Source organism: Corticium candelabrum, chromosome 18, assembly GCF_963422355.1.
Source record: "Corticium candelabrum chromosome 18, ooCorCand1.1, whole genome shotgun sequence".
NCBI classification, from domain to species: domain Eukaryota; kingdom Metazoa; phylum Porifera; class Homoscleromorpha; order Homosclerophorida; family Plakinidae; genus Corticium; species Corticium candelabrum.
In genome coordinates, this window is record NC_085102.1 from 1,167,156 (window position 1) to 1,183,261 (window position 16,106).

At 41.1% G+C, this 16,106-nt stretch overlaps 2 protein-coding genes across 3 annotated transcripts; one reads left to right on the forward strand and one right to left on the reverse strand.

Annotated features, from left to right (window-relative positions):
* Window positions 1–49: 49 nt before the first annotated feature.
* Window positions 50–8,308, forward strand: LOC134194197 (endonuclease 8-like 1). Of its 2 annotated transcripts, none has more exons than XM_062663123.1 (7): window positions 50–619; window positions 3,695–3,776; window positions 5,435–5,555; window positions 6,748–6,807; window positions 6,882–7,006; window positions 7,711–7,738; window positions 7,814–8,308. In XM_062663123.1, the coding sequence occupies exons 1-7, from the start codon at window positions 78–80 to the stop codon at window positions 7,945–7,947; spliced, it is 1,092 nt and encodes a 363-aa protein (XP_062519107.1). In that variant the 5' UTR covers window positions 50–77; the 3' UTR covers window positions 7,948–8,308. The 2 variants fall into 2 exon arrangements, with proteins under 2 accessions (XP_062519107.1, XP_062519108.1); XM_062663124.1 differs by having other exon boundaries at window positions 5,438–5,555.
* A 2,446-nt stretch (window positions 8,309–10,754) lies between these two features.
* Window positions 10,755–13,307, reverse strand: LOC134194188 (uncharacterized). The gene is made up of 4 exons (XM_062663112.1): window positions 12,719–13,307; window positions 11,475–11,827; window positions 11,019–11,240; window positions 10,755–10,947 (listed from the first exon to the last, which is right to left on the reverse strand). The coding sequence occupies exons 1-3, from the start codon at window positions 13,262–13,264 to the stop codon at window positions 11,042–11,044; spliced, it is 1,098 nt and encodes a 365-aa protein (XP_062519096.1). The 5' UTR covers window positions 13,265–13,307; the 3' UTR covers window positions 10,755–10,947; window positions 11,019–11,041.
* Window positions 13,308–16,106: the final 2,799 nt, after the last annotated feature.

A 16,106-nucleotide genomic window follows, 5' to 3' on the forward strand; every position in this document is an offset into this window, starting at 1 on the left:
CACATGGCCACGAAATTGTTGTCGGATTCCGAGGCTAGTGTAGCGCAGCGTCGTGTGCTTGCGTGTTATTATACAGTATGCCCGAGCTGCCGGAGCTGCACATGGCAAGTTCCTTTGTGAACGCCGTCGGAAGGCAACACGTATTCACTGGTAAAGTTTGCAAATCGGATGTTCACAGGAGTGAAGACCTCGCGTTTTCTTGTCCTCGCTACACCATCACCAGCCAAGTGAGAGGCAAGGAAATGAGCCTGATTCTCACACCGCAGTCTACTAGCCGCCAAAGCGTTCGACTTTTGTTTCACATGGGAATGTCCGGGCAGTTTCAGTTCACGAAATCGGACGAGCTGCACAAGCACGCTCATTTGACATTCTTTACATTGCAGAAGCCTGTTATGGCGCTGAGTTTTGTAGACGTCCGTCGGTTTGGGGGATGGCAAGTTAAAGAAGGATGGGGAGATGACAGGGGACCTGATCCTGTTGATGAACACAAAGAATTCAGGAAGAACATTGAGGAGAACCTTGAGAAATCTGTTTTCAACAAACCGATTTGCGAAGTCATGATGGATCAGAAATACTTTAACGGCATTGGCAATTATCTAAGAGCAGAAATCTTGTTCAGGTAACAATTTATTTGACCATACAATTAATCAATGAAGGTCTAATTAAAGTAAGAAATTGTAATATGTATTTGAGAAGTTGATGTTGTTGAAAGTATTATTGATATCGCTACCTAAAGGCTTGTCCACACTAGACCAGAATGGATTGCGATTGAATTGCGATCCGATTGGGATAGCGAGCGTCCACACTGCACTTTGAAAACGATACCTCCACCTCATTTTTGATATCACGTGACTGATGACTGATGCGTACGTGTGGCTTCTTTGCTTTTGGAAAGCGTTGATACAGCGACGTAAGGTGAGCGAGAACAAAGACGAGTGAGGAGTGCTCGATGTTCCGACTACACGCGTATAGGCACGTAGTGTATGTGAGGGTAATGTCCACAATTTCTAATCGGATTCAACTGATCACGATCGAAATCACCTCGCGATGTGGATTGGATTTATCGTGATCGGATCGTGATCCAGTTGCAAGTGTGGACAGCGTTGCGGTTGGATCGCGATTCAGTTGCCAGGGTGAACAGACCTTACCTTTTTTTGCTATAGAGTACACTAATGTCTCTGAATTCGTTAACATATAAGCCTGTTAGATAGTAGGCATAGACTCAAACCTTATTTTGACAGGTTATATGATCCTACACTTTCACTATCTGACAACACATACCATCAACTTTCAAATGTAGTAGGCATGCTGCAATAATCTGACAGTTGTATTAGTCTGACAAATACCAGAGATCAAATGGCCAAGTACTGCTCTGACCAGGTGGGCGTGGTTACTACTATGATCTTTAGTTGAGTAATGATTATATGGAGGATTTTAGTTTTATACGGTTTCTGTCTGTGCTGTCTGGAGACTCTTGCATTCCTATACGGCTCTGGCATGCATCTGAATCCATGCCAATGAGTAGTTGTAACTGCCAGTTGATTGAACTTGATTGCCATTTTGCATCAGTGTTATGAAACAACAGATTAATTTAATTGATATATTATATAGCTATATCTAAGGTTTTGGAGAACAAGGTGGTAAGAGTGTGTGACTCCAGACAACGTAAAGCTTGTGCGGTCCCTGGTGACTAAACCCTAAGCTTGACCACCTCGGACAATAGTCTGGACGTATGACATGGCGGATAAGGGTCTGGCTACGTGAGACTACCATGACAAATACAAGCAGGACAACGGTGATCAGACTGTATGCAACTGCAGTCACTCTGAGAGCATTTGCATTGCCTAGAGCTGCAAAACATGTCAACACAGTCTGCGACGCAGATGCAGGAACTAGAGTGTTTTTGTAGAGTATTCTTATTCGACAGTAACAAAAATATGATTTAGTATATGTATGGTCATGTGTTACACAGGGCACGGATCAAACAAGTCGTCCAGTCGGTGGTGTTACTGTATCCTAGCATTTCATGCCTCGGGTAACAAGGCAACTGCTATATGCTTGTTAACATACAACTGGAAGAGCAGATGGTTAATGGAATAGTTAGTTGGAATAGTTGGACTGGACAGGTTCTGGCTATGTACAGCAGGTATCATACCATATATGGTGGAATGGCTATTGACGTGCCGTCAGTGTAGAGTGACTAGATTGTTTGCTTACTATTTTTCACTTCATTGATACTTATTGATTGGTAAGCCTGATTTTAAGCACTCTGAAAAACATTATGAAATTTACATTTTAATTGTAACTAGTTTTACGGTATCTGTAGGCGCCTTGCACTGGTGAGTAACATGTCGAAACGGCGTTTTCTGATCGTCTACTGAATGGCTTTGCCTGACGAATGGAAGGCAGTGGTTACGGATCTTAGCGATGTTTGCACTGTGTCTGAAGCTAATGGTGAAATCATGATCAGTCTGTAATTCCGTCTTTGCTCACAAGCGCATGTGCTGCACGTGAACAGCTCACGTGCTGCCCTATCGGTGTTCTAAACAAGATCTAAAGCTAGTCGCTACCAGCTTTAGAATCACTTTAGCCTGACGATTGTTAGTGGTGGTATAAACAGTTTCTAAAGACGTTCTAAGCTGTTTTAAAAACAAACTAAAGTTGATTAGAGACAATGGTAAATCCTGTAGATCAAAATAGGTAGATATGATTTTTGTAGCAAGAAACAGACAACTTCTGAAATTGTTTTGTAGAGGTGGTATGCGTTTAATTACTAATTCAATTAGCTATCACTATTTGCCTCTGGGGAAGACTATCTCTGTAAAATGTAACATGTGGTATCCATTGGCTCAGCGGTAATGTGTGTGTTGGATACTTTCGGTTGCATGCTGTTGTGGAAACACTGCGCTCTATGCTTGCACTGCACTGAATTTTAGAAGGCCATACAAAATGGCGGCATACCACTAAACACCATGATAGTTGATTGATATCAACATGACGTCCCAGACTAAAATTTTAATGGCATAAAATTTTTGACAACTAGTTGGACCAATTTTTGAACCCTGGGTTTAGCTAATGATGTGTTTGCTTACCTATGTGCACTATAGCCACATTATGATATGTTTTTACTAACGATGCTTACATTTTTACTGTTCTGCTTTGCTGTCATGATTCAAGTTATTGTCGTTATGTTCTCCAATTCTATATAGCAGGCTTGAGTCTACTAGTAGAGTTGCACTGATAAGGGTATTTGGCCATTTTCCAATAACTGATATCCAGTCCAAAAAAGCCGATGTCGATAGTCGATACTGATATATTTTATAGATAATCATTACTTTTCATGTTTTACAAGCCTTGCAGGTCCTCAGCCACCTTGAAATGGTCCCAAATGGGGGACTTATGTTTCTTTGCAGACATGCACACAACTCGTGGACTTAATAACGGACTGACTACACTTGTGTAATCTATCAGTGTATATATATATGCAAGATTTTCCGATTCCGATATAAACCAATATGCCTAGAGCACCTTATAACAGATAACTGATTTGATTATCGGTGCAACTCTCTTTCGTCCAATATCAGCTCTTAAGAGAGTGACAGGTATGAACTGCCTTACTGACGTTATTGTACTGACCCAGTTCAATGAATTAGAGTTCTGTATAGTTGTGTATGTATTCTGTTTATGCCATTAGGGCCAATGTTCGACCTTTTGAATGTGCACGATCAGTACTCGAGTCTTTGTTTGGAAATTCACATGACAAGGAAGCACCAAAGGTATGGATGTTATTCATTATAAATATATTTCATGTACTCTTAGAATGGTTAATCAGTTTTACGGGCTAATGAAGTTATGAAGAACAAAGCTAAGTATGCATGGTCTGTTAGTTACCAGTGAACGGTTGTTAAAGTGCAGTTGCATGGAGATATAGATACGCGCCCATTATATTTACATATTTGTGCTGCAGTCAAGATGATTGGTCATACTTGAGTTTTGAGACATTTAGCAGTACTCCTTCAATCAGGCGGCCGTCATATCTATGCACCCATGTCTTATACGTCTAACATACTACTGCTTGCATGTGCCACATGGTGGTATATACAGCTAGCTATCTACTTGTGCTAGAATGAGGTAAGGTGTGATGTTGCTTTTATCGTTGTCTGTACAGTACTATTCTACGTGCATATCTCTCTTCTCTCATTCATTTAGTATGCATCACACCATTTTGGTATTGCTTCACTGTTTCACACAAGCTGTCTTTAAACTCACGCATCCAGTGAGTATTCTAGCTACTACATACATATTAATATTAGAAGAGACGAATACTCAGGACTATTTGTCTGTGTAATCTACAAATCTTGGGAAAGTTGGATCTGGCACAATCTGTATAAAACTGTTCTGGTCTGGCGTATCTAAATATAACCAGAAAGTATGGAGCAGGTTCCCTTTGCTTAGAGTTGTGCCCACTTCTTTGTACTGTAGTGTACTGTAGTGTACTGTTCTGTACTGCACTGTAGTGTACTGTAGTGTACTGTACTGCACTGTACTGTACTGTAGTTTTTTTACTGTGCTGCAAGGGCACCGGAGCTGGTTCGGCTGGTCCAGTCATGGCCGGACCAGTTTTCAAAATGTGTGCTTCCACCAGAGGCTGTTTGCCTCAAACTTCCGGTCTAATGATATAGCTAATTAAATAATTAATATATTTCTTATCAGCAGCCCAGCCTGCAGTGTGTGATTCTTGATGCTCTAGTTAATGCTTGAAAGGTCTTGTCTTGTCACGTCTTGACTGTGTTGACCAGTCATGACAGATGTCACGACAATTGAAACCTACCAGTTTATCGAATCACGTGAGTAGCCACGCCCTTTAGCGCGCGTTAGGTCATACCAGTGTTCGTTTGCTTCCGGCGCCTCTGTACTGTACTGTACTGCTGCTGTATTGTAGTGTACTCTACTGTACAGCTGCTGTACTGTATATTGTGTACTGTACTGTACTGTACTACTGCTGTACTGTAGTGTACTGTACTGTACTATGCTGTACTGTACTGTACTGTACTGCTGCTGTACTGTAGTGTGTACTGTACTGTACTGCTGCTGTACTGTAGTGCACTGTACTGTACTGTACTGTATCATGCACTTCTAGATTGGAAGAGAGCGATTGCCAGCTATGTACATTTATGGCAACATTACTACTAGTACTCCACTGAGCAGCTACCGTACTGTAGATAACTTGTAAGTCCACCATCTGCAATGCTTCATTGCTTCTTTTGGTGACCAAATCATTCATGTTCACCAGTCAAATCACTGGTCTTAGTCGCCAATGGCGAGTAGACAGCTAATTTTAAACTTCAATTGCATGTGAGCAATATGAGATTAATTAAACATTCATTAGAGGAAATAAATGTCGTGAAATAGCTAAATTGTGTCTGTTTTGAAGAAGCAGTTGTGTAGGAAGAGAGCAACTGGAAAAGTGCAGAGGAGAAAACGTTTACATGAAGCAGCAGATTGTGATTTTTTGCAGTTATGCCAAGCTGTTCCACTAGAAGTCATGGCTCTAGGTGAGCTGCTAACATGTTGATTTGACATTGCATTACACTGTGTATTACTTATTACGCATGTACTGCGTACGGGACACTTATAAATGCATCAAGATCTGTATATTGTTTAGCTGTCGTCAATCTAGGAAAAAGGAGTCTCCAATGTAGAAGCGTTTCTGTCATGACAGATAATTAAGAGATCAGGGTGCTGTAAATATCTAGGAATGTTGATCAATGATCAGCTTTTATGGATTGATCATATTCATTCAATATGCTCCAAAGCATATACTGTTCTGAGCAGTTTTTGGTGCATTAAAATTTCAGCTTCCAAAGGACCCTGGACAACATTTCGTAAGTGGGAAATTTCTTTTTTTATTGGACTGTTACACTCTTTCTTGAGGATTGGCATTGGAGGTGTTTACAGGCAAGAGGAGACTATCAAAGCAGCAAACCCGCTTTAAGATCAGAAAGAAGACAGCACCTCCCCTACTTCTAAGCAGTGAGATCTAAGGATGTGGGAGTTCGAAGTCACAGATATGAGGACAATTGCTTTTATTAAGACCTAAAAGCAAATATTTAAAAAGGAGCTTTTCATATAGAAGAGCGCAATTGTGGAACGCTATGTCTTCTACTTTATGACTATATACTTTATTGAATTTATTTTTGAAACTATATTTTAAATCGTAGACTTTTTAATGTAATATAACTTTGTACTGTGTATTAATTAATCTATTTTAATCTATTATGAATTTTAACAGGATTCTTAGGAAGACCAGCCATTGGCTGATAGGATGTTTCCTTGATCAAATAGATACTATCTACATGTATCTATCTAATATATCTATCTATACTGCTACAGCATTTTTCATCACTCCCAACATCAATAATTTCCAACTGTTTATGAACCTTACCAACTGTTCTACCCTGTGCTCTTTAACGAAATGGGCTGCATGGTCCTCCTCAACACCATATAGGTAAATTATTATTAATCATTGGGTTCAAAGCCTGTGGCTTTGCATTTATTAAAAGTGTCTTATTGTAACTGTTGCAGACACTTTCTGCAAATAGTGAATTTCTAAATTTGTGGGGTCATCTTAATTAACTAACTTGCTTTATTCCAAATATTGGTTCCGTATGTCATATGGCAGATTACTGTATTTAAATTATTACTCGTCACACTGACATTTATCAATACACTTTATTTTTCTATTAGCAACCACACCTAGAGATCGCACTGCAAGACTCCCAGATGGACTCTTTCCTGATCCATTTGGTAAGTTCTTTGTTACGTTCTGCAAAGGAAAAGGAATGGAAATGCTTTAATTTTGTATTTGTTATAATCAACAGTAGGAACAGGCTACAACTCATCTAACAAAGAATTGATTGCCGCATTTGAATCATGGCTGAAATGTTACTACAAACCTGGAATGAAAAATTTGATTGATCATAGCGGTCGTACAGTATGGTTCAAGGTAAACTGATATGTTCGTCAGCTCATTTAGCTGTTGCACGTAACTCATACTTTCCACCATGAATTTAATTCAATCCCTATCCTTTTACTGCATCAGAAGGCTATGCGTAGTATGGAGACTCACTCAGTGTACAAGTCATCTAGCAGCTATGTGCATGCATACCGATGAATGATTAGGGATGGACATCAGGTGAGTTATCTAGTACAGAGTGGAAATACCAGTTAAATGTTGCGCATTATAGCATTTGGAATGGTATGTGCGACCACAGTTGGATACTGATTGAAAACACTAACAGAATGTACAAATCAGTTTCGTTTTTGCTATATGGCCTCTCGATTGCTGTAAGCATAACACCAAAGCCAATACAGTCTTGCAGCGGGTCAAATCACTAAAATTGATATCTTGAATACAGTTACAGTACACAGACTAATTTCTGAATCGAAAGTATAGAGTACTAATAAATGAATGTATGTTTCAACAAACTCTTCCTTACGTATCTTTACCTATTTTGCACATCATGATAAAAGAATCATTCAGGCCAGCATGGGAAAACATCAAATATAGTCATCTACTCTGGAGAAGTGCTAACTAGCTTATTGTTTTAGTTTGACACTGCAATTAATTTCTTCATGTGATAACTTAATTCAGTGTACTCTAAGATAGTTTGTATTAAAGATTACTAAGGAATGTCTAATCTGTTGCAGGGTGATCCGGGTCCTCTTGCTCCCAAAGGTGCGGTATTGTTTTACATTCTCAACTAGATAATGTACAACTTTTTCAAGTCTTTACTTCATGTGTCTTTTACAGCTCAGAAGTCTAGAGGTCGAAGGAAGAGGAAGTTGGATAACGATCAAAAGATAAAAACTGAAGTGTCAAAGGCAGACAGTGAGGAAGAACTAAAGAAGCTTACAAAAACAGCAAAACGGGTTCGGAGAAAGTAGCTAAAGTTGTATATTTCAAACGCAGTAAGTTCACAGAGAAACAGATTTAGTTAAGTTAAAATTCTTCTTTATTGAAGAGTTTAAAGATTTTTTCGGTTGGTGGTTACCAGTAAATTGGCAGTTGTATGATGGCTGCCAGCCAACAAGGCCGCGGCTCTCTATAAAGAGCAAATTACATTATGACATCTGATTGTAGTGACATGAAGAACTAAGCAAGCTTTGTAGGAGTTAACAAATTCATCTGAAAAATATGTTTGCTCTGTAACATGTGCAACTGCTAGCCGTTCTTGTTATGCAGTAAACAACGGGTAGATTTGGTTATCAAGCACTTGTTTCTTTCCTACACAATATGCTTTGCAGCTTTGACACCAACTAGTGACAGCTCTAGTAAAGGTGAGGTAGTATCCCACAGTTTGGCTATTCACTTAGCTGTATGTGGTACTGTTGGACACTGTACATCAAATGATCGAGTTTGGACTGATTTGTTCTACAAGCTACACAGAAGTTGATTAGTTAATTGATATTGTCACTAGCCATCATCATCTAGGCCAATGGTTGATCAGTTATGGCGTCAAAACTGCAGTACAGTAATCTGCCAGACTTAGAGAGAAACAAGCGGAGAGAAGATCATGATTACACTGAACAACACAATGAAGCTTGATTACGTCCTAATGTAATTAAGCTGTTACATTACTTACAACCAGCAGTTTGATTTGATCGTTACTACAGCTGTGAGTAGCTATTGCATGCTCAAGTGTATTAAAGCAATTACAACAGAAATCAGGACTCCTGCATAATTCTTCAGAAAATGTTTATGGCGAACTAGTATATCTGGCGTCAAAATGATACCACCTGCGCCTCCCCCGTATTTTCGCATCCTTTTCGAGTCTTCGCAGCCCTAATAAGTCGCCTACACCACTGGGTACTCACGACTCTGTGATCAGTACTAATTCTTTTTTGTCAACCGCAATTCTCGTGTTGTTCTCTGCCTAGTTATACGTGGGTAGTTTAGGGTTTTCTATGACTGTCTGCGAGTATTGAGTACTTAGCAGTATATGGAGATTTACTATTTTGACCGCTCTATATATAAAGGGTTACTCTTCTGCAGTATACGCCGCTGGATTGTGCGCCCACTGTCTATATATAGGAAAGTTGCGCCCTATTAGACAAATAGCATCTCTAGTTATATAGCCACAGAATTGTGCTCCTACTGTCTATAGACAAAGTTGAGCCCTTTTAGACAAATAAGATAACCTATATATAAGCACGTTTGTGTGAGTCTCTTGAAATGTCAAGAAATTGCGCCCTACTGGAGAAATAACTATTCTATAATATAGCACAGCGATGATATCCTTGAGAATTGAAGCGGTACGTTATCGTGGTGAATCTTTTGCCGCTCTTCCTATACATTTTCAACGACGGTTAGGAGTCTAGGGGTTTTGAACTGCATCCCAATGGAAGAGCTTGCATCATGAACCAACGTGCCCTCTATCAGTGTGCTATGATGATTATAGCTACCAAGTGGGGTCATAGTGTTATGTTGCATTTGGCGAGGGAGCTCGGCGCTACCAACATCCAAGAAGCTATGAGTTCTGCAGCCGAGAACGGTTACCTCGAAATCGTGCGCCAGTGCTAGGAATTTTGTGCCACCAAATACGATGAGGCCATATGCTGGGTGGTTAGGGGTCGTCACCTCGATATCGTGCGCTGGTGCCACGAATGGGGTGCCACCTTGATCAACGAGGTCATGTACACAACAGCCAGGAGCGGTCACCTCGAGATCGTGCGAAAGTCTTGGGAATGTGGTTACGATCGGGTCATGTGCGGAGTGGCCTTGGGTGGTCACCTCGAAATCGTGCGCCAGTGCCGGGAAAGGGGTGCCACCGAATACAATCGGGTCATGCTCGAGGTGGCCTGGGGTGGTTACCTCGAGATCCTGCGCCAGTGTCGGGAATGGGGCGCCACCGACATCAACGAGCCATGCGCGCTGCGGCCGAGTGCGGTCACCTCGAGATCGTGCGCCAATGTCTGGAATGGGGTGCCACCGACGTCGACTGGGCCATGGCTATGTCTCCAGAAGAGAATCACGATGAAATTGTGCAGTTGTGCCTCGTCTGGACCGCCCTTCATTCCGATCCCGAAGCCGATTCCGATTGAGCAACAGACTCGCTGCTACGTAGATCATCCCACTATACACAATTCTTCTTATGGACAGGTTATTTTTTGACATGTTTTGTTCGTCGACCTTCTCTGAAACCGGGCATACACCAAGGTTCGTCGTACGACTCATCTTTGGTGACATCCTCGTTCAAGTATTTTAATGGTTTTTTTTACGTCCATATTTTCTGATATATCTTAGCGCACGCAACTCCCGAGTCGAGGGCTTCATCACCGATTATCTTTTCTTTCCGACTGAAAGAGGTATACTAGCTCTTCATCCACAGGGTCTGCAGGGCACGCTCGAGCGCCATACCACCGATTTGATCTTGTTCGAATAACTCCAATAGATACTTGAGCTCCATAGTGGGCGGATTCATAATGCGCACTGCATTATCGAGTGCCACTGCACTGATGTGACTTTCGTCGTACAAGTGCAAAAGCAATTCGATAACGGGCTATGTCATTGGACATCAGAACGTAATCCACGTGCATTGATAGAGCAACACGAGAATTGTGGTTGACAAAGGAGAATTTATTACTGATCACAGAGTCGTGGGTACTGTACCTAGTGGTGTGCGCGACTTAACCGGGCTGCGAAGACCCGAAGTGACCGGCCCCTAACAGCGAAGCAAATTAGACAAGAAATATTGAATGCTCACGTCTATTCGTGACAATTTAAAGCGCCAACAACTTGCAAACAGATGCAGCAAACAATTAAAGGTTACGCAAAGAAAAGGAAGCAGCAAGAGATTAGGCAATAATTGAGTCTACACGCATCTTTCGCGTCTAAAGATCGATGATAAGCAGCAAATGAGCTTGATAGCCAGCCACACCCACACACTGAAAGCAAACGATCATTTAGAAATGCACATAGGAATGAAATTTGAGTTAGGTGTCCGTAAATAACTCACTGTTGAACATCTCTTTGTCGGACTTAGTACAACGGCAAGCAGTTCTTAATGAGCGCCAACACCGACCATGCAATGGATATTCCAACGTAGTACGTAGTGCTAGCAGTGCCCGACTTGCACGATTCGGTTTCTCCAGCACAACCACTCGGCTGCTTTAGCGTCCCCAAACTGTGACATAGATTAACAGCAGAGAAAATATTTCGCGCCTCGTTGTCTTTGATGCTAAAGCAACACGGTCGATTAATATGCGTACACATCAGTCACAGTAAGTCACAAAATACGCTCAAGTTAAATTTCTTAGTTCGTCGATCCAATTTAAGCTTGACAAAATAAAATAACATTTGATGTGCGCATGTGTCGTGTTAAATTCGGTTTGAAATAACAAATAATTAATTTTTATTTTTACTTTAATTGGTCCAACCAGTTCATGTCCAAATATCTGCACAATAATCTTACCAGTTTGCGACGTCGTTGCATTGAGTTGAGCTTCGGTAACCTTGTAGACGTCCACTAGAATTGCATGTAGGCAAAGTGCAAGCTAGTCTGACGTACTTTTCTTGGCAACTGTCCGAGAGGTTTAGTGCTCTTACTTCGTTGTCAAGAGAAGTTGACTGTGCGCGACGTTCGAATAGGGCAGCGAGCCAGTCCGGTGACGGACGGGTATTCCTGCACCCGTCGACGTCGATAAGTCGGCAGTTGACTAGAGATAATGTGCCTAACGGGTATATCATTGTTTGCGTAAGTTCTTGACAGTAACTGCTGCTCAAATTTGAGCTAAGTGGACATGACGAAAATACCTGACGACAAATCTAATAGAAAAAAAATTTATTCTTAAAACTCATAATTGATTCTGATACTTAGGAAATTTAATATATCATTATTCTAAATATTCTAAATACCATTATGACACAGCACCCAGAAAATGCTGTATCAGTTGTGTATAGTCAGTTGATCAGTCAAACATAGATCTCACATACATGCAATGCACGGTCATAGATTGTCTTATCATGTACACCTTACACCTTGGCTTGCGTTGGGTCGAGGTACCGTCGAGCGCACACGTCAGTCAGGGTAAGATCAGGCCTAGGTTAACTAAGATGGAACATGCAGAAAGCCTACTAAATATGATCGAGGCAAATCGAAGTAATAATAACGTTAATATCAGTTAATAATTATTATTTAATTTATGGAGTATTAATTAATTCTTAGCAATGTGCTGCCCACTGTGTAGATAGCCGCGTACGTACCATTTAATATATTTCTAAACAAAGTTTTTTATGCTGATCCCTGTATTACTAATTATGTGAAAAAGAAAGATTCCTATTAAGCAGAAATTACATGAACAGGCCCTACCAATTGACCACCTAGGCATACCTAGGCATGTTGCAACTTACAAATGCCATTTGTAGTTGTAGGTGTGTTAAATTTTGGTCACGGATGAGCTGGACAAACTAATTAATTTTAAACAGCTTGACTAGATGTTGCATACTGCAATTAGCTATCATGTTGACAGAGACTGCAGTCTGCGTTCCAATTTTTGCAAAGACAAAAAATGAATTTAGCCTAAATTTGTTATTGTCTTAATTAATATCTAATAGAAACCTACGTACACCCCTCAGTCCAATTACAACCAAGAAATTTACCAGTAAACACGATAATATGATTTTGAATCATGCAACTTCAGAATTTAGAATACTTACGTCGTAGTTGTTGATCTGATAACGAACTGTTGTGTTTGAAATGCATCGCGGGCCAATGGTGGCTTTACACAGAAAGTTCATCCAAGAACTAACGCAACTGGACGACAGAACTGAAGAAAGCTGTTGATGAAGATTGTTGAGTAAACTGTTTTGTTGTTGAAGACTCCGAGCTACGTACTCAGGAACAACGTAGCCGCTCTCGAAATTGCACACATCCAGTTGAGGGTAGCTGCATTGATTGATGGGTCCGAGGTCATAGGGGTTGCTCGAATACGGGCTGTATTCGCTGAAACGCTTTGTTCTTGCGTGTTGATCAAAGTCAGATGCCAGCTGTGTGTGCTCAGAACCGCTTCTCGAGTCGATTTTGCTGATGGAGACGCTTGTCAAACTTGTAACCATTCGTACAATATTTTCTGCGACGCTGTCGTGCGTCAACGATCCATCTAGGCTCGAGATGACCGGCTGGGTACGCGATCCATCGAGTGCAGTAGAGCTGTCCGCTAGGCCTAGCAGCAACACTGCAATGTAGGAGGGCATCCACGACATAATCAAACGAGTGAAATTACAGCAGAGCAGACTACGTTGGTTTTTGTTTGAAGGTCTTAGATATATAGGTAATTGAAGGTCGAACTTCCTGAATTCATTCGTGCCCACGTCAGCGCGTGGACGTCAAACTTGACCTGCAGGGAGGTGGGCAAGGACATGGGGCGTTACAGGTATGTAGATCGACGTGTTGCGGTTTCATGACATCCGGTCTCACACCTGACCTGGTCGCCTTTACTCCTCTAGCCGTAGACCAAGTACCGGAATGAAGTTTCAAAACTATTGCGGCTGGGGAAAGTGTAGAATGACTCTTGTAGGTACTGTAAGTACGTACGTGTATTGCTGAAATTTCTAAATCATGCCAGATGCATGACGTCACAAAGCCCTACGTCGGCACGTAATTACAAGACGTGGGTTGTCGAACGTCATCATGATGACATCATCCCTCTTGTCTGAATAGGCGTGGCTAGACAATTACGTTCGCACTTCATCGAGTCTAGGAACTAGGGAAGTACACGAGTAATGCTAATGTCAAATTTCATTTGGACTTTATGTATACTTTACCGATCATTGGCGTAGCTGCGGGGGTTCTTGGGGTTTCAGTACCCATAGTTGCAGGACCGTAGCCTGGCTTCAGAAGTGGAGGGTGCGTAATACACCAAAATTGGACTAATGACGTCACACAAACTCGTCGCGTGGTCTTTTTGGTCTTGAATTATATATTTAGAGAAAAAAACACAAGAAATTCTCGAAAAAACATTAACAACTTCGATCGGTAGATCAAGTCAAAAACGAAACAAAACTCATTGCAAGATTGATCACAAGACTAGCGCGAGAAAGTCTGGGGACGAGGCTAGTTTCTGCGATTATGAAGATGAGCATAGCAGTCTACTACTTTGACTGATAAGACCAGGAGAAGGCTGGCATCAATTTGCATGGTTGCCCCGGCCTGGATTGCTCGTTTTGTCAAATTTTCATGCGAAGACTGCAGAGGATCGAGGTGCGTAATATTACAGCAGAAGTCTGGACAGACTGCTCTGACAATTTGATGTCGTTACTAGAATACCCAGCGTGTTTTACGAATAGATTAGAGTTAGAGTTGAAAAATTGCGATGCTAATAGTATAGAGAACGCACTTTAATTCGAATTCCAGTCGGTCTCCGTGTGAATTCGACGGTTTCCTACCTGAATTTTCCCATTTTTGCAAAGAATTCGCGTGAACGAATGACCATTTAATTAATAGTTGGTCAAGACAAGCAAACTTGAGTCAATTTCGGCTTAATTTCCCAACATTCCGGGAAAAATTTGCCCGTGTTACCGGCGAATTCAACATGGATTCACTACGAACTCACACTAAAATTTAATGTGAATTCACAGCAAATTCATGCTACTACCTAGCAGCGGGATATATCCAGTGAATGCCACATGCGCAATATAAATTGGGCAGATGCAAAGTTCGATGCTACTAGAAGGGCGTATCAAATAGAGAGACGCGTCTTGCGTACTACGCGCCATTACTCGTGTCAAGTCCTCAGGTTGCTACATCACGTGCACCAGCTGCTGAGGGCCATGCGGTTTCACTCGTGTTTTTGGCGTAGGCCAACAACATTTGTGAAACCACACGGTCCTATGCACATGTGATTGCTTGGCAGCTAGCGCACGTAGCTTTGCAGCCTAGACTGGGCGCAAGTCTAGCGCGCCATTACATTGGATCGAAAGCGGACCTACACAGCTGAGCGGGAGGATCGTCCGCACCCGCCGAACCCCAGCCTACGGGCATGAATTGAAGGGTGTAACTGATCCAAAATTTGTAATTTCATATCTATTTTTTAGTCTTCCTAAAGGAGTGATGTTAATTAAATACATAATTTATACAGTACTGAGATGATACGTTGTTAATTAGTAAATCTACGTACATACATGTACAGGTCTTTAGGTTAGGGTATTTTCCTACTAGTTAGTATAAATTATGTCCTGGAATTTATGCAGCTGAAAATTTTCGGTAGCCACTTGGCAAAATGAGTTTGTTTGTAGTCAAACACTTATTTCATAGCCAAGAAAATTTCCCACAGATAACAATCTAAAAGACAACTACTAGTATTGATTTAAGTTTAACCTGGTTAGACAGACAAGCAACATTTATCAGAACAAATGTAGTACTAATCTGACACAAGTCATGCTTAAGGAACGTAACTTTGGAAACTAAGATGAAGTCTACAAACAAGCATTCAGTGCCATCTTTCTTAGTTTTTATACCAAAATTGAAAAGCTTTATCTAATTTCAAATCTTGAAGTTTCGTCCCTTCTAGGGTTCAGTATCTTATCATCATCTTCCTTGTGCTTTGTTACCATCGGTCTGCTTCCGTTTTACTTAGGCAGTCGTCTTCAGAACCATGACGGTCATCTTCACTGTGCTTTTTTCTAGTTTGGCGCCTAGGGAAGCCGTACGCTAAGTGTGTCTGCTTTGTGCAGGACATGAACAGAGCATGCGCGATACCTGCTCTAGTGTGTCGTGCTAACTGGCATTGTTTGTGCGCTGCAGCAACTGTGCCTAGAAGATCTATCCAGAGGAAGCCGTACACGGTACATTGTAACAGCCCAAATTGGCGAGGCGGCATTACCATTTTATCGCCAACAATTCTTGTAGCATATGGCTATTTGGCAATTGTCCAGCAGAAACACTGCTCCTAGATTACTAACTGATAAAATTGGTAACATTAAATTTAATAATAGTTAATCTGTCTCTAGTATAGACAGTAGTAGGCAAACAAAAATTAATACTAATTTAAACAAATTAATAGTAATTTTAAAAACAGATTGATAATAATTTTTAGCACTCTAAAAG